Source organism: Leptonotus elevatus, chromosome 16 (assembly GCF_054856555.1).
Source record: "Leptonotus elevatus isolate MCC_2025b chromosome 16, RoL_Lele_1.0, whole genome shotgun sequence".
NCBI classification, from domain to species: Eukaryota; Metazoa; Chordata; class Actinopteri; order Syngnathiformes; family Syngnathidae; genus Leptonotus; species Leptonotus elevatus.
The window spans coordinates 16,677,352-16,695,876 of record NC_141254.1 but is presented as its reverse complement, the minus strand read 5'-3'; the positions used below and the strand labels follow the sequence as shown (position 1 = coordinate 16,695,876).

General features: G+C 38.6%; 1 protein-coding gene across 3 annotated transcripts in view; it reads left to right on the top strand.

The window, feature by feature from the left end:
- The window catches only part of ltbp3 (latent transforming growth factor beta binding protein 3), a 36,488-nt gene that overhangs the window by 3,066 nt on the left and 14,897 nt on the right, over positions 1–18,525 (top strand). For all 3 annotated transcript variants that reach the window (XM_086099078.1, XM_086099077.1, XM_086099076.1), the window contains exons 2-5: positions 13,343–13,621; positions 14,818–14,981; positions 15,064–15,169; positions 17,724–17,810. In XM_086099078.1, coding sequence (XP_085955204.1) covers positions 13,343–13,621; positions 14,818–14,981; positions 15,064–15,169; positions 17,724–17,810 — 636 coding nt within the window. The remainder of the gene's footprint in view (positions 1–13,342; positions 13,622–14,817; positions 14,982–15,063; positions 15,170–17,723; positions 17,811–18,525) is intronic.

Sequence of the window (18,525 nt, the reverse complement as noted above, 5' to 3'; positions counted from 1 at the left end):
TTCACTCGCAAAATGGCCGCCACCTAAGATGGATAAAACACCAATAGTAATCCTAATGCAGTGTTTAGACTAGTTCAGGGAGCATACAACATATTATTGTAAAGAAATGTTCACTTAAATCTGATTATTATTCACTTTGTAAATGCACATTGGTAAATTGGATCTTTTAGCTAACTTTGATCAAAACGTGATTTATTCCATTTGTAAAATATCTAGTAATAGTACTCCAATCATTAATGAAATATAATGTCACCATTCAAGTTGAAATAATGTTCCCAGCATAGTGACAAAATCTACCGTGGCTCCTTTAATTCAATCCTTTAATTCAATCTCTCAAACATGATGATGCAATACATGAGCTGTATCCAAAACCTCCTTACTGTGCTTGGACCCGTGTGCCCTGCTTTAAACTCGTTGCCACCAAAGTAAAAAAATAATGACGTCGTCTCCGAGCCTCGCAAATATCGTACACATTCGACTAACTTTTAGACCCAATCGATAAAAAAAAACTATCAGTTGGTGAAATGAGGTGGAGCTCCCTCCACTGCCAAAATGTTCCCATATCGCACTTTAATTACTGAGCCAAGGCTCATTACATAGCACATAAATGCACTCTCAGATCTCGACTTTCCCCCCAGTGAGCGGAGCAAGCAGTCTGGTTGGCGTGAGCGAGTCTTTCTCCGCTCCATCACATCAAATGTGGCCAGACGTGGAGCCTTACTGTCTACTTCACTTGTCCAGCCCACAATCGGCTTCAGTCTTTTCCTGACTGTGCGTATAGAACATGACCCCCCCCCCCTTACCCCCCCCCCCCATCAAAAAAAAAAAAAAAAGGAAGTGATGCGGATTGGTTATCTAAAAGGAACTTGTCCAAAAAAGTAGTCGCTGGTAAGGCTGAGCTTTAAATGATAAACGTGATCCAAGGTAGCAGATGTTAACCATCACTCACGGAGTTTTTTTTTTTTTTATTCCGTCATGGTAATAAAGTATAGTCTAATATCGTAGTAAAATAAATACAAGTCGGACATATTGAGTGACAAATGAAATGACTTTGAGAATGTGTATCTATGTGCTATATTTAAAAAAAAAAAAAAATCCTTTCTCTCCATCTGTGGAAGTCATTAGTGAGTGAACTTTTCGTGTTTCCATTACTGTATATGCTGCTGGAAATTAAACCTCTTGACTCCCTTTCAAAGAAGCGGCGTGTATTCAGGCTCATGTTACACACATGAAAGATAATTTTCCCCCTCTTGAAGTCTCATTGCATTGCAGTGTCAAAAGTTCAAAATTATTATTTCTTTGTTTGCTCCCCTTTTACCCTCGCATAAATCATGTCACAACCCTTTGCTGTGTTTTGTATTCATAAATAGTCATAAAGCAACTTTCGGCTGCTTTAGCAATAACATCCTGGTTCCACTTGGAATATAACAGTCAGGTTCTTTCAGATAAGCTTCAAAATATTTAAATGCTTTTTTGGCAGCTAATAAACATGCAATAGTTTTTGTTTTGTTATTTGTATAGTGGAACTTCGAAAGCCAACACAAGCCGATAACGTGAGGCTGGTTGGATTTTATTTATTCATAATTGCCCCATACAAAGTGTGACTATGTGACTAGAAATAGTCTGTTGCCAGGTCACATTGCCGCCATCATAAAACTCTTTATTGAAGGGTTAGGTAATGTATTAGGTAACAGTTTGACATTCTTCACCGTCATGACATGTAAAAAAAAAAAAAAAAACTACTATATATTAAAACGAATGAATTGACCGACCTTTTATTGACACGTGACATACAGTGGATATAAAAAGTCTACACACCCCTGTTCAAATGTCAGGTTCTTATGATATAAAAATTAGACCAAGATGAATAATTCCCCCAAAATTTATGGAAAAAAAAATCATTCAGAAAAAGGTGGTTGCAAAAGTGTACACACCCTCTTATAACAAGATGTGGATGTTTTTATAATTAACCAATCACATTCAAACTCATGATAAATGGGAGTCAGGACAAACCTGCCATTATTTAAAGTGCTTTATAGCAGAAGTCTGAATGTTTTTACATTCATACATACCTTTGGAATTATGTGCAAAAAATTCAACCAAAATCTCCTGAACATATTTGGGCAAATGTGTTTGAACACACCCTGTGTGCCAAACCCTATTTATAAGGGGGTGTGCACACTTTTGTAACAAGCCTCGTTTTGTTTTATTTTTTACTTCCCCTCCAAATGAATTGTACAGGTTGTTACTGTAAACCACATTAATGGTGAAAACGTTTTGAAATCATTTGTCTTGGTCTCATTTTTTTTTACTTTTAAATCACAAACACCTGGCAATTGAACAGGGGTGTGTAGACTTTTTATACCTGGCCTATAACTTGTACTTAGCATCGATGGCAAACTTCAGAGCGTCCGCCGTATTACTCTAGTACTTGAGGAATATAAACATGTTTAATTTCCTGACACCATTTGCAGGGCTCGTGATGGTGCTTCCTTTTTGACTTGCCCATTTACAGTACGGTGCTGCAGCACACGCACAGATGCGAATAGCGAGCGTTCGTTCCCAGTTTTTACAATCAGCTCAACAATTCCTTTCTCCTTTTCCCAGAGACGGTTTTGATTTACTAGCCTGTTGTGACGTTTAACCTGCGAGTCTTACAGTTGAGCGTGTGACATCACTTCAGATTCATTTCAGATTCGTGCATCGCCCTCTCCAACTCGTTTTGGAGCTTCTGTGTCAAATAATTCAGGCGTTACATTTTTGAATTCCTAGAATGACTGGTGATTGGTACACATTTGTTCTGGAAGCTGCTCTGCAAAGCACCTGCATCCTGGATTTATCGCCCCCCCCCCCCCAAGAAAAAAAAAACAGGCTGGAAAAATGGGACTGAGTTGTACGGCTCTTGCGGCAGCCTGAGGAGCATTTGGCTTCGTTCGCCACACGAGATGTGTGTTGTTCTGCGCGAGTCCTGGAATGTGTGCGAGAGTGGACGAGTGGAAATTTCTCTCCCCTGTGTTAAATCGGCCGCAGCTATAGCGGCAACAATATGAAGACTTTTCCATATCGGTGACGTGAGCTTAGCCTGACCGGATCTGTTTAAGTCTTGTGTACGAATATGGTACACATGCAACATGGACAAGGATGCCTGGATTAATTCAGGGAATAATAAAAAAAATCAATCAATCAATCAATAATGCTAATATAGACGTCTGCCAGTTGATCAAATCTTTATAGCTATGATCTCTTTTTTTCATGTTTTTTTTTTCGACACGGTAATTGTAATTATGTTTCTGTCAGGAAAGATGATCAAGTTCCTTCATATGTTGTGGTTGATAAAATTTACAGTTGGAATCAAAGTTGGAAAAAAATGGCATTATCTAGTTATCTAGTTGCTTTTTACTTATATTTGTTCCTGCTTGTATTATGAGTGTGTTGGGCAATGTTCTGGATATGTGTGCATTTTATTTTACGACAACCCTGATGATAAATAAAATAAAATAAAATGACACCAAGAAACCGTTGAACTGCCAATGTTTTTGGCTGGAAAATACATTTAAAATGTAACGCTGGCCATTCGAACGTACCTTCAAATACATTTAATCGTATTTGCAAATGCGCTTGTATGCACTTGTTGGCTAAACGCTATAAACCTATAATGATAAGGTGTATATTGGCTTACTTTAAAAAATAAAATACAATTAGCATTCGACCTACAGTATACCAATGTGTTTATAAATAAAGTACGTAAACATTATTTCATTATACCGGTCTTTTTTTTTCTTCTTTTTTTTTGCTTTAAAAAATTGTATGCTGGGCATGATTTCCGTTGGGCATGTTTTCCCATAATGCCACGGGGTATTGACTTGCGCATGTGCACGTTTGAAAAAGAATGCATTTCAACGAAGTCAGTAAAAAATTTTTTTTCCAATGATTTATTATTACGTCTGCAATAGAAGATTTACTTTTGGCATTTTCCCCCAAAATGCCACGGGGTGTACACATGCGCAAGGCAAGACCCCGTGGCATTATGGGTGGAAAATGCTAAGTTTTTAGCATTTAGTCTTAAAGATAACATGTTTGGGATTGGCTTTATTGCCCTGTGACCGCATCTGCTTAGGTTCCTTTTTATTCAGCTTGATGCTTGAGAGAAAAATGTCGAGGGGAGGCACCTCGCCATCAGTTATTAGGTTGGACTACATGTGAATCTTTAAGCTGCGTTTAAGACCATTTGAGTCAATTCAAATGACCATCTATAGCCTGCAACATTTCTACCATGAGTTTTGTTTTGATTAGAACGTTCATCCTCTCCATCAGCCTCATTGGCTTCGTCTGTAGTGTGTGGATGTTGACCTGTCTTGCTGAAAGTGGACCTCATCATCATTAGTAGAAATTCTGCTATTCTGGGAGTTCCCATGTGGTTCGCTATTTCGAGTGAATGACAGTAGTAGCCTGCGGTTTGTCCCCCCAAGCACAGGTCAGAGGTCCATGAGAGTTTGAAAATGAAGACAAGTTATATTAAATAGGTCAGCTTTGCTCCCTGCCTATTTAGAGTGGGTTGGTTTATTTATTATTTTTATTATTTTTACCTCGGAGCCACCCCACAAACTCCGCTCTCTCTTTTGGTTGGGAAAAGACACTCACATGCTTTCATGGTGATAAAAAACAAAAGTACCTTTTAAAGAGCCAAGGTATAATCACTGTATGTACTGTAGTATTCATGTGTTGGATGTGTGCATTTCAGGGGCGGGGCCTAGTGAGTGATGTCAGGAGTTGTAGTCGGTCGGCCAGTGTTAGTTCATTGTGAGCGTGTCGGCGGGTCATGTGGCCTCAGCAGCAAGTGTTTTAATTTTGTATTTGTGTGGCTGAATGTGCATTGGCAACTATGGCTCTCCTTGCCCACATGAGAGGGCATTACATTACAGTACCTTAATTGCTCTTTCACTTTAATGGCAGCGTATCTTAAGCTTGCTCATCTCAAATTTTAGCAATACCAAACAAAATCAACCATAAAAATGACAAATATGTTAACTCTTTTAAAATTGTTAACAATCTGCCTATTTATTGCTGATATTTGTTGATTTTTTTTCCACCCCAACACATGTTTAATTAAAATATTTTAAGTTGAATATTCTCTCAGGGGTCTCTGAAAAGTTTGTATAGTCCATCCATCCGTTTTCTATACCGCTTCCCTGATGACTTGGTGCAAAAGTCCGTCAATCTCAGGGCACATATAGACAAGCTAGTGGGAATTGAGCACATGCTACCGGCGCCGTAGTCAGGTGAACGTACCATCATCAGTGACTAAAGTTTGACGTCCACATCACAATACATTCACTGAATCGAAACATTCACTAGTTACACTGCACGGTGGAGGCCACCCCTGCGAGTCATTTCAAATCAAATTCCTCTTTGTCATCACTTTCTGCAAAAAGACGCTGAAAAAGATCCAGTCCGTTGCATGAGCTCTGAAGCGTTGCAGTAAAATAATGTTTGGAAAACAAAGCAGCAATTAGGGTTGTTTTTGGGAATGTCACAAGGGAACAGTGTGCATGTTTGCACGAGCGTGTGCGCCCGAGTTTGCCTGGTGTTCAAATGTTGTTTACCGACCTGCAGCTCTAACAAACAACCTCCTTTACCATCTTTAACACTCTCCTCCCATTTGCCCGGCCGGGGGGGAAGGGGGGGGGGGGGGGGGGAGAATGGCAGCAGTTTATTTAAAGCCGCTCGGAGGAATGTGAGCGCCCGGGATTGCCGCCATCGCGCGGGACCCTGTAGCTGTAGCGATTAGCCAGGGTAAACAGAATAATACGGCTTCTGCCAGAACTGCCGCCATGGCCTTAGACTGTGCTGCATTCACAAACCTTGAAGCTGACACACTCACCATTGCTGATTGTTATCTTGTTGAATAACATCTGTGCAGAAATATAATGAGCATTTCCAACCTATGGGTGGCAGAAGTACTCGTACAGTAAAGATACAAAAAGACACTGATAAAAGGAGAAGCACTGATTCAAGACAAGGTGAAATGAATGAACTTTCTTACTTAGGTACAAAAGTGAGAGGTGTAAAAATGTATGTCAATTATATTCGATACCCCCCGTTGGCACAACAACAAAAATCCCTATACAAAATTTAGTGCGCCTCTTTTATTAGACCTCACACTAGAAATAACACACACAAAAAATCACGTTATGTAGTATGTTGTTTTAGCTAGCTAGCTTTGGCTCAATTGTAATGCTAACAAAACATGTTGCCGTAGCGTTGCTAATGCTGTGAAGTGAAGTAAATGTAAAACAATTTTTTTTACTGTCAGTTATATTTAATACCAGTTTTAAAGTTGGCACAATGAAAAAAAAAAACTTCTCTGTACACAATTAGTGCACCTCTTTTATTAACTGCTCGTACTGAAAATAAGAACAAAATAAATCATGTTATGTAGCATGTTGTTTTAGCTAGTTAGCATTGGCTCAACTGTTATGCTAACAAAGCAGAAAAAGAAGTGTAAATTAGAAAATGTTACCAACTGAAAAAATACACTTCATGTGAGTGGTTTTTTTGTGTGTGTGATAAATTTAGAAAGTACTGATGCTGTATATATTTTTTCAAATGTTTGGAGTAAAATAAACAAATTGTTAGTAAGAAATATACTCAAGTACAGATACCTGAAATATCTACTTAAGTACAGTAATGAAGTATTTGTACTTTGGTACTTACTAATACTGCTTTTGAATATATTCACGATTTCACATGTACCAGTGGATGAAATAGTGAAGCTTGTAGTACTTTTATTTTTTATTTTTTTTTTTAACAGTGATTTATCCAAATAAAAGTAAAACATTTATGCTGCATGGGCACTGTATTAATAGTATTTTTATGACTGCGGTGGCTGACTGTGTTTCTCATTAGCTTAAAACCAGGAAAAGGGAGTGTGCAGTGGAGTTACTTGCCGCTTCGCTTAAAGAAACACCTTCTGTATATCTGTCGATTAATCAGATGACAATGATGTCACGGCCCTTTTCGGCCTGCGTTCTACGACCAGATTGGAAGAGGTTCTGAGGAACGATTCCATTGTTACCGGCTGGCTACAACAAAGTGTAATGGAAATGCAACCACGCTAGGCGGAACCAGGCGGTTTCGGGGTGAAAGTGGATATATAATGGCAAAGGGGCATAAGTTACTGCAGTCACATTAATTCATTAAATATCTCTTCCTTAAATTGTTATACCAACATCGCCACATAGAATACTATTCAAGAGCCTGTCTACGGGATTATCCATTATGTGTTAGCATTAAGCTAATGCACTTAAAGTGTGAGGTTGTTTTAAATACACGCCATGTAATTCTCTTAGTTTTATATTGTGATGTTTAGTTTTGCTGAACAATGTACTTTTGTTTTTCTGCTCAGTCATGTCAAAATATGTCATTTGTGTAAGTGCGTGTGTGGAAAAGTGTAAGCCAGCAAAGCGTTTCAGAGATGAGGCAGCCTAAGTACAGAGAGCGACAGCAAGTGGCTGCAAACCAGCTAAAGAGCGAAGAGGGATGAGATGATGACAGCTTTGTCCCATGCAAAAGTGATAGTTTGACGCCTTTGGACAGATGCTTCGAGCTTTATGAGAGGATAGATACACGAGCAGTGGCATAGCTTTCCGATAAAGACTAGCTTAGCCTAGCATTATGACCCCCAAACGGAGAGAAACAGTCAATCCGCCGTGGAGCACTTTTAAAGCTCATTAGTGCTATATTTGTTCCGTTCATTCATCCAGGGGTTATGTGCCAAACTATTTCCTCCGAAGGGACAGCCCCAGTGCATTATGCAGTGTGTGTGTGTGTACATAAATAGACAGCTGTTTTCTACTGTCACACTTTGACCATAACAATTTAGACAACTGGTATTAGGGTCATGCTTTTCCTGGGTTTGTCTGTAACCGCTAGCCTACCGTGCTGTCATAACATTCAACCACTAAAACAATTTTTTTTCTGTTCAGGAATGCAAGTAAATCATTTGACAATAATAAAGATAGTAAAAATAGTAGTGATTGACTACTTTTTCCAGGTTTGTTTTGGTAGAACAGTACATTTGTCAAATTCATGGATGGTAATTGTATTTTAGCATTGGATTAGCACTCTGGATTAGCACAGTGTATGTGATTAGCACGTTTGTTTTGCAGTTTGGAGGTTCCAATTTAGAATTTCGTATTTTATGCTGTGCACCGGTGATTCCGATTTTGAAAACTGGCATCTCAGATTTAATGAAAAGCGGCACTTAAGTAAAAAAAAAAAAAAAGTCTTTACAATAATATGTTCCATGCGGCCTCGCTAATCGAAACACGGTATTCTGTTTAAAATTGCGTTTGTGGAATATTAATTAAGCCGACCATTTTGTCACTTGCTGTTGACGGAAAATAAAATCACAGTTGGTCACAGGGCTCGGGTAACGACCAATCACGGCTCACCTGTTGTCTGAATGAAGCTGCACCGTGATTGGTTGTCACCTGAGCAACTGTGATGTCATTTTCAATTGACAGCAAGTAACAAAATGGCCGCCCCCTCGATGGATAAAAACGGTTGGTAAGGGCTCATCGTTATAAATTACGTATGGTAAAATTTATAGGTCAAACTTAAAAAAACAAAAAAAATGAAACCAAAATATCTTAAAAACCTGATGTGTTATAAAAAAATGCTTTTACTTTTTTTTCTTTTTTTTTTATTCATTGAGGAACACATAAACATCACCTTTCCCCAATCTTTTGATTTACTGTGTCATGCTTTTTTAGCATAAATTCTGCCGTGTGTTTTAGTCAGCATGTCAAGAGTTCCAGGCCAACAATACGAAAACTACACCAGTGGAAACGTGCACGGACAAAATGTACGCGTGTGTTTGTGTGTGCAGTGTAGCCCAGAAAGAGAAACAGTGTCTATATTTAATCTACGTGTGGGTTGGTTGGTTCAGACAGGCCCGTGTGAATCACAGAGAAAGTGACTCAACTGGCGTCATTATTATTTTACAGTCGGAATCCTTTGATTGGGGGCGTGGCTAATGCTTGTTTGTGGCACGGTCGGCGTCGAGGGGACACATCAGGTCATTGTGTGTGGTTGCGTGTTTGCTGCAGTCTGCTGTATGTGCATTCTTTTTTTTCTTTTTTTTTTTGTGGTGTGTAATTTGTTGTTTTTGTGTGGGAAGGGCGCGGCTGTGGCTGCAACGACGCTGTAGGGGAAGGTGGGGGGGCTTGCGTTATGACGATGCGTCATCGACAGACCATCGAGTGGGTGGTCGCGTCACAGGGCACTCTCAGGGCAAACCTTGCTTTCTTTTTTCTCTTTTTTCTCTTTTTTCTTTGTACCTTTCTTTCCTTCCTCCATTTGTATCCTTGCTCTTTTTCTTCTTGACTCTCTACTTTGCTTTTCTTCCTGCATTTGTTACCTTCCTATTTCTCTCTCTCTCTCTCTCTCTCTCTCTCTCTCTCTCTCTCTCTCTCTCTCTCTCTCTCTCTCTCCCTCTCTCTCTCTCTCTCTCTCTCTCTCTCGCCTTGTCTTTCATTTAACTCCGTTTGTCTCCTTCCTTTTCCTTCATTTTGTTCTTTACTTCTGGCCTCTTTGCTTTCCTTCTCCCTCTTTTATCTCTCTCGTTTGCCCCTTCCCCACTTCCTCTTAACTAATTTTTTTGCCTTTCCCATCTTCCATTATATCTGTTCTTTTTCACATTTCATTTTTTTTTTTTACACTCTTCAAATTTCCGCACACCCTTTCTTCCATTTCTTTTTCCCATTCTTTGCCTCTGTCTTTCCTTCCGTCATCCCTTCCTTTCTTACAGCAGCCAACACCCCCCCCCCCCCCATCCATTTGCATTTTCTTATGTTCATTTCCATGTACGTACACGGTTTCTGTTTTATGCTTGTGGAATGTGAACGCTCTTTTTTTTTAAATACCGTAAAAGAGACAGGTCATCACAAGCTGTAGATATCACATTATTTTCTTTCATGCATATCTTCTTACTTTATTCTCCGACTCTACCACATGCTCTATACGTCATTTTTCCTCTGACACTTTATCTCTCCGCCGCACTTTTAGCATAACCCGCTGTGGAGCATTCAAAGGGAGTTTCTCCGTATATGTCCTAAAACCCTTTTTTGTCAGGCCAGTGAAAATCCTACATTTCCTCTCTGCCAGAGCGTGACAAAAACTTTTAATGGCTTAACTGAAACCACATGTACAACAACGACATGGACGTATGAAGGTGGAGAAGGGCGGCTTGCAACTGCAATCTGGTAATCTTTCCATTGTCCAGGTTTTTGTGGGAAATGAAATAATTGCTGTATCGTCCCACGATCACGCCATCCAGACAGCCCCCCCCCGTCCTCACTCCTCCAGTTCACACAATCGCACCATCGCGTAGCTCAAAGGAGTAGTGTATTTGATTTTTAATAACACCCCGTCTCAGGAATGCGTTGGATCCTTAAAAGACAAAGGCGTGGCGCATGCACGAGGACGCCGGCCTCCCAGACGAAAAGACGTGAACTGATGAGTTAATGAGTATGGGAGGATCATAAATTCTGTGCTGATGAAGGGAAAGTCTTCTGTAGATGTGTGCAATTTTTGGTAATTTGGTCTTAGCAGGCCATGTGTATGTAGCTAACACCCTGCGTTCCATTGGCAGGCAAACGTATTTCACTAAAAATAAGTCACCAGAAAGCGTTGGTCGGTTTATCACCAATATGTAAAGTGAAGAATGACTTGATACGACGTAAATCATAAAGGATTTTAAATCATAAATGTGTCAGTCTCAAAGAGCAGTAAGACAAAATCGAATTAGCAGTGTAATATAGACAAGATGTGCAACTTGGAATGTTTATTTTATTATTTTTATTTTTTTAAATCAAGCTGCTGACAGTAAACTGGGTTATAATGATTTACAGTATTGAAACCACAAGTGGTTGCTACTGTAGAAATGGACTGTACAGCTTTGGTGGAAAGCAGGAGAATGAGAAATTGAGTTGCTATTGGGCAACGATACATTTCAATATAATATCCAAAATACAGTGGATATAAGTGTACACACCCTTGTTTAAATGCCAGGTTAATTGTGATGTAAAATTATTGAATTAAAAATCGATCATGTCAAAACATTTCCCCAACATTAATGAAACCTATAACTAGTACAACTTAGTTGACTTTTCAATAATTAAATAGAAGACCACAAAAACGAAAAAAGGTGGTAAAAGTGTTCACACCCTCTTAATTGGAGGTCTTGGCTGTTCTCAGAATTAACCAATCACACTCAAACTCGTGTTAAGTGAGAGTCAGCACACACCTGCCACCAAGTGGCTCTCATTACCATAACACATTTTTCCACATTTAGGAGATTTTGTTATGTTTGTTAATTTTTCTTTTTCTTTTTTCCAAGTTGAATTGTACATGGTTGGAAAAAATAGTTTTGTACCACAAAAGCCTAGCGTTTGAGCAGGGGTGTGTAGACTTTTTATATCAAGGTATAAGCTTTCAGCATATGCATACACAATATATGCAATGTTATAATTTATAGTAGCAATATTTAAAGCTTCTAATCCTTGGTTGAGAAAGTGTCAAAATGTTAATATGGGTTCGGGTTCGAGCACTTCTTGCCCCAAAGTTAGCTTAAGTACCGCTAGGCTCCAGCCCATTTGTAACCCTGATCAGGTTAAAGCAGTCGAAAATGGATGAATGCAAAAGTCCCTTTCACTTGAAGCCCCTTCCCCAGAATTGATTAATACTCCCCTGAACTGCTCGATAACCTCCCCATCTACCTTTGACTCTCTTGAACGTGACATGATCCTGACTGTGCTACCTCACAAAACTCCCTCTGCTCTGGTCTTCCTGAGTCCATTCTCTGTGGCTTTGTGTGGGATCGTGTGACATTGTGTAACATTTGCGAGGGGGGAAAAAAAGAGGCTCTTTGGCTTGCGTCTGTTATCGTAATTTTCCTCCCCCGCGTCTTTCCCAGTTCCCAACTCGGATGAAAAGTGTAGCCGCAGCCCGATTGTGCAGCTCTTATGTCAGAGGATGTCTGGGAAAAAATGACTCCCGAGTGTGTGTGTTGCTCACCTGCTTCTTGTCATGCTCTGGCTCATTCATGCTGCATGTCGCTGCCTGCATGGAGGTTATGCACTGTCACCTTGTGTTAATGCTTGTCAAACCGCCAGTGCAGTGGTGTTTTTATATGAAAATATTTGGTAGGTTACATACCAGAAACATTGCAGTATTCTCTTTTAGTCTCTTATTAGCTTTATTTGAATTATTCTTAGTAAGTCTCAGTAATCCTGGTAACTGGTGAGCTATTTTCAGAACAGACCACACGTGCTACTCATGTTGTCCTTGGGACTAACTAGTACCCACTGGCACCTTTTATTTTATTTTTAGGACAATGCACATTAATCAGAGCATGATGTGTTTTTGCAGTGTTTCTTTCGTCTTGCTCCCTCCCTCCTCCCCCATACGCTCTCAGCTCGCTGAAAAGGAGAGAGAAAAAAGTGAATTGGAGGCAATTAACTTCACAGAGGCAGCTCATTGACATTGAGGTGCTCACCTTGACATTTTACATTTTTAAAATAATATAACCGTTCATTATTACTTTTAAAATGCATTTGTACAAATTAAGAGCACCTAAAACATATTCCTAGCGTGAATAAACACCTCATACTTCATTTTCATTCATTTCACAACTATAAAAAATGTGGACTTTTGTACAGTTTCCCTCTCAATAAACCTTTCCACCACGCTGGCTCACTGTTTCAGATTTGTTGCCTTTTGTCCTTCTCGTTCTGAGGATGTCCCTGCTGCGTTTAAAGTGATCCAGGCCCATAATTACCCCACAGTCCAGACTCGCTGGCAGTGCGCCCCTAATTGTTTCCATGTGGATTCTTTCCTCTTTGTCTTTTTTGTTGGTTGAACAAAATGTGTTACTAGTGAAAAGAAAACACTTGTTAGTACACGTGTCGTGGTAATTAGCTGCAAAACTGGAACTGCCAAAAGCATTTCCATGTTTCGACCTTTTCCTGGGAAGTCCCCAAACAGCAGGATAAAAGTACAAAATGGAGAATTTATACATTTGCTGTGATTGCTGGCTAAGCCATGGACCTCTTTTTTTTTTTTCTCATACATTCTGTAGATAGGAATAGCCTTCCACCATTAAGGCTGTTAAACACATCAATGACATCACCTTCTTGTACTCTGCCAAGGGTCAGCTTTTGATTGGCTGTAGAGACCAACTAGTCCAGGAAGTAGGGGATTTTTTTTTTTTTTTTAATCCTTGTGCAATGTTCATTGAAAATTACATTTGACTCTCCTCCCTCCCTTTGTGTTTCCACAGTTGTGTGTCCCCTCACATGCTTGAATGGTGGCGTGTGCAGCTCCAGAAAACACTGCCTATGCCCGCCGGGCTTCACGGGCCGATTTTGCCAGTTTCCCCTGCGGCTCACCCAGCGAGTTCAGGCGGCGCGAGGCAACAAGCAACCCGTCTACCCCATGTCCTTAAAGCCCGACGGCCAGAAGCTGCTGGACCAAGCGGGCCTGGGACGAACACAGTTGACTCAGTCGCACTCCGTGTTCTCCATACCGTTTGCACAACCGGGCCATCATTCCTCTGAAGGTATCAGCTTGCTTATGTCAGTTCTACATTAGGAGCGAAACAATTACAGCAATTGGCAGAGGTGGTAAAAGAACTCACACTCTGTACTAGTAAGTAGAAATTCAGATGCTTGAGTAAAACTGTAGTAAAAGTACAGATTCATCTCTAGTTCTAAAGTCAAAGTACAGACTCTGAAATTTACTTGGGTATAAAAGTAAAAATGAAACAACTAGAAAATTCCCACATACTTGCTGATTAGTTGGAATGGTTTGAAAAGGGCACGTGGAAATTATAGGAAAATATGAAAAATTCAATAAATAAATAAATAATAAATGTAATTTAGGGAAAATAAAATAGGAATGAGCTGAACAGTTTAAAGTTGGAACAGTTTTAATTGGCCAAGAGATGTGGAAATTAGAGGTAAATTTGTATTTTTCTTTTTTTAAACCGACTTTTGAGGTAAATATTATAAATAAATAAATAAATAAATCCTACTTTGGATAATTATTATGTAATTTAGGGGGGGAAATGAAATAGGAATGATCTGAAAAGTTTAAAGTTGGAACAGTTTGAATTGGCTAAGTGATGTGGAAATTATAGGTATTTTTTGCATTTTTTTTTTAAAAATCCTTTTTTCTGGCTTTTATTTTTGAAATTTTGGGGGGAAATGAGCTGAACAGTTTAACGTTTTTTTTTAAATCCTACTTTTGGGCTTTTATTTTGTAATTTAGAGAAAAATGAAATAGGAATGAGCTGAACAGTTTAAAGTTGCAACAGTTTGAATTTGCCAGGTGATGTGGAAATTAGAGGTCATTTTTGCATTTTTTTTTAAAAATCCTTTTTTCTGGCTTTTATTTTTGAAATTTTGGGGGGAAATGAGCTGAACAGTTTAACGTTGAAACCGTTTGAATTGGCCAAGTGATGTCGAAATTATAGGTATTTTTTTTTAATCATACTTTTGAGCTTTTATTTTGTAATTTATGGACTAGCAATGGAAAAAAATGGAATAGCAATGAGCTGAACACTTAAAAGTTAGAACGGTTTGAATCGATCAAGAAATGTATAAAATCGACTTAAATATGTACTGTAATGAAATATGTATGCTGACAGTATCAATGATCTACTCTAGAATTATTTATATTTTTAATCATACTCAATAAGTGGAATAATGTAAGTAATAATTTGGCCTCAATGAATGTCCTTCGTTTGTTTTTCAGTGCAGATAAACGTGCATGTTCAGCACACGCCAGAAACGTCTGTGGTCATTCAGCCTGTGGACCAAGCGGACAGCAAACCTCCCCAGAAGACGGGGCCGCGCTTTCCGCCCACGCGACAAAAGCCCAAGGGGCGCTGCTTCCAGGAGACCACCCCCAAGCAAGCCGTAAGTTTGACTCACAAGACTTCGGACATGGAGACGAGACTCAAGAGATTCCGCTTCTAATAATTTGACTGAATGGCTTTAGTGCAACAGCACCCCGCTTCCTGTTCTGACCAATCAGGAGGACTGCTGTGGCAGCGTGGGCAACTCGTGGGGGCAAAACAAGTGTTACCAGTGCCCCAAACTGCCAAGTAAGCAACATCAGGAACATTCATTGGCTGGGAGAAATCGCATGGTTCTACCGCCCTATAAGTATTTAATTTTTACCAGGTATAGGTCCTTGCTTGTAAGTTCAATTAGCATTTATTAGCACAATTAGCATAATTACATGTCTGTGACATGTGTTGGTAAAAACACCCCAAGGAAGAAAGAGGAAGTGGTTCATTTAATTAGCTCCGACGTTGTGCAGGACAGCTTGCTCACGTACAGTGTATATTTTCAGAAATAAGCAGATAACTTAAGGTATGTTTGGTTGTTAACTTTCACACTTGATGAGTGGGCAGGCACTCCAGAGAGTTGTGTACAAAAACGACAAAAAGGCATTAGTTTCCATAATATTTCTTTTTTCCAGTCAGCACAGCAAAAAAAATACACTGGCTGGCAATGGCATTAGGTGCGCCACAGTCTAATGAGCTCTGGATCAAAAATCTGCCTTTAACAATGTGTTTATTCTTTTGGGACTAGTTTGCCCTTCTCATGCACTGCAGTTAAATAAGGTAGCCAAATAAAAACAATTGTCCTGGATGTGTCCAGTGAGCTCAAAAGAATTCCGTATAAATACATTTAGTTATTGCACTACGATGGCGTATTAGGGCCACATATAAATATATATATATATATATATTTTTTTTTTGGAGAGGTGGTTAATATAATAATAATAAAGAAAAAAACTTTCAGGGAAAAACACTTGCATAATATCGACATTATAAAGTGGCAAATTTGCGAGAAGAAGTGCCGTGCCCTTTCAAAGTGGAAATGCTTAATATAATATGGTTAATCTCTAACGCAATTACTATCTCCTTACTTGAAAACCCGACCGAAAAGTATAATTTAACGAGTTTTTCCACCGTAGGCATTTTGCACAATTGGGAATTGTGACTTGGCACAATCATTCGAGTACACTCTAAAAAGAGAATTGATGAAACAAGTGGTAACATACAATTGAATTAAATAAATTCAAGTCAATATATTAAGTTTAATTAATTATGAGTTCATTAAGTTTAATCACTTGAGTTATACTTAATATAATAATTTTGGATTAGCTTAATTCAGTCATGTGTTACCACTTCAATGAAGTTGGTCAACAATTCTCTTTTTAGAGTGTAGGTAGATGTATTTCTTGCAAGTTTCTCCATTTTATTCTTGAAAATCTGCAATTTTATGTCTCATAAATTGGGGGCGGGGGGGGGGGGTTCCCCTGCAAATTTGCCACTTTATGATGTCACAAATATTCAAGTTTTTTTCTTGAAAATTTGTGAGGTTTTTTCCTTTCTAAAAAAAATATTTATTCGGGACGCCTAGTACCGTACACAAATAAGTTTTGATGAAAAATGTTTGTTTAGGTACATTCCAAAATCAATATGTTGCTTAGCAGTATCCACTATGCGTGCAAAAAAAAAAAAAAAGAAGTATGTATTGAATCCATCTCCTTATCCGCATCTTGTGTGTTCCTGGGAACAAATGATTGTTTATCCGGCCAAAAAAATGTCAGGCATCCCCGGCAAGTTGCACCTTCCGACTTTGAAATATGGATTTGATATCACCGTACATGAAAGTTAGGGAGGAGAAAGCAGATTCAATTATAGGAATGACACACCCGCAGACAGTGAGCCAGAGGAGGAGAATGTGGAAAATAAGGCTGTTCTACATCTCCATGTTCCTACGGGCCTGCCCAGTGCAGGACTGTCATCACATCGCCCAAGGTTGAATTTCAAGAAAATGTTGGCTGCGCATTCTTTCCACTCAACTATTATTCCAGCTCTCAGCACTGAGTCACACAATACAGCCTTTGACAAAACCCGATACTGTACGTCTGGTTAGAATTTAGACTACAGCCCCCGAAGTCCTGTATGCTTTGTTCCATCCATATTCTTTTATCTCTTTTATTTTTAACTCTTATTCACAACTCTGATCTTGTTTTTTTTCCCCCCCAGTTTACATTCAAATAATTCCTGTTCCGTCCACCCGCGGCTGTCTAAAACGGCTACTTATCGATTTACTGCCTTTTGTTACATAAAATTCATCTGGGCTGGAAACTCATGACAAACGAGGCTAATGCATTGTTAAACTTTTAAGCCACATTTCAAGACGTGTTCATTGTATTGTGAGACTGGATTTACTGAGCAGAAGGGCTCGTAAAAGCTATCATTAGAGAAGCAAAGGAGAAACAAAGTAGTTTGTTTAGCTGTAAAATGTGGCCAGAAATCTTTCACTGGCTTTGACAACTGCAATTTCTCAGACGTCGTAACAACATGGTGCCAAAAATACACGCTGGTGCTAAAACGAGGCTTGTTTTTTCAAGATGTTCTTTACCATTTAAACTCAAAATTGAAACATTTTTATTGGGGGTAATTTGATTATTTTGGGAAATGGACTTAATTGTCGTCTCGGTGCACAGCAATATGCTTTTATGCGCCATTTTACGCAGAGACTAAACTGAGAGGTGTTAATGAGTCAGTTAAAGGTTTATTCTTGAAAGGTCTCTTGATGCTATGTTTCAGCATGTGTGCTTTGCTGTGTCCTCAGATGCTTCTGTCAAGCAGACAATTGTAGAAGATTACGGATCAACCTGCCCGCAAGGCTATAAAAGATTCAACAGCACACACTGTCAAGGTAGCGTTGACTTTTTCATTATTTTATTTTATTTTATTTTATTTTATTTTATTTTATTTTATTTTATTTTATTTTATTTTATTTTATTTTATTTACTTTAATTTAATTTAATTTAATTTAATTTATTTAGTTGTAATTATTTTTTTCAGAGGGGGTTTATTGTTTTGTTTTTTAATGGTTTTTTAATTTAGTTTTTATTTTAGTTTTATTAGTCTTACAGTAGTATTAGTATTTCATTAAAAAGAAATTGTCTCTTGTGTGCAAGATTAAAAAAGACCACAGTGAGTATTGCATAGTAAAAAAAATTATAAAAATATTATTTTTAAATCATTTTATAAACAACGATCCACAAATCAAATTCAGGTAATGTGTAACAGTCCACAGACTCTGAATTACAAAAAGTGCGGTGCATAATACCGCTTCTCAAGGTATTTAGATGCATTGCAAGAACCCTAATGAAATGATGTGATAATGTAGAAGTAATTCACAAGTTGAGACATAAACATTTCTTCAGAGGTAATTGCTCTTATTTCCGCGGGGTAAGCCATTCAAGAGCAATGAAGCCTTACGAGTAGAGACGCTGTCTAACCTGCTGACCTTTTTTTTTTATCTCTATTTAATTTATTTTACAGTACTTTCCTTTGCCTTTTTAAAGTTTAGACAGTGTTTTATTGTTTGACGCTATACTAACAATTCGTTTTCATCTTTCCAACTC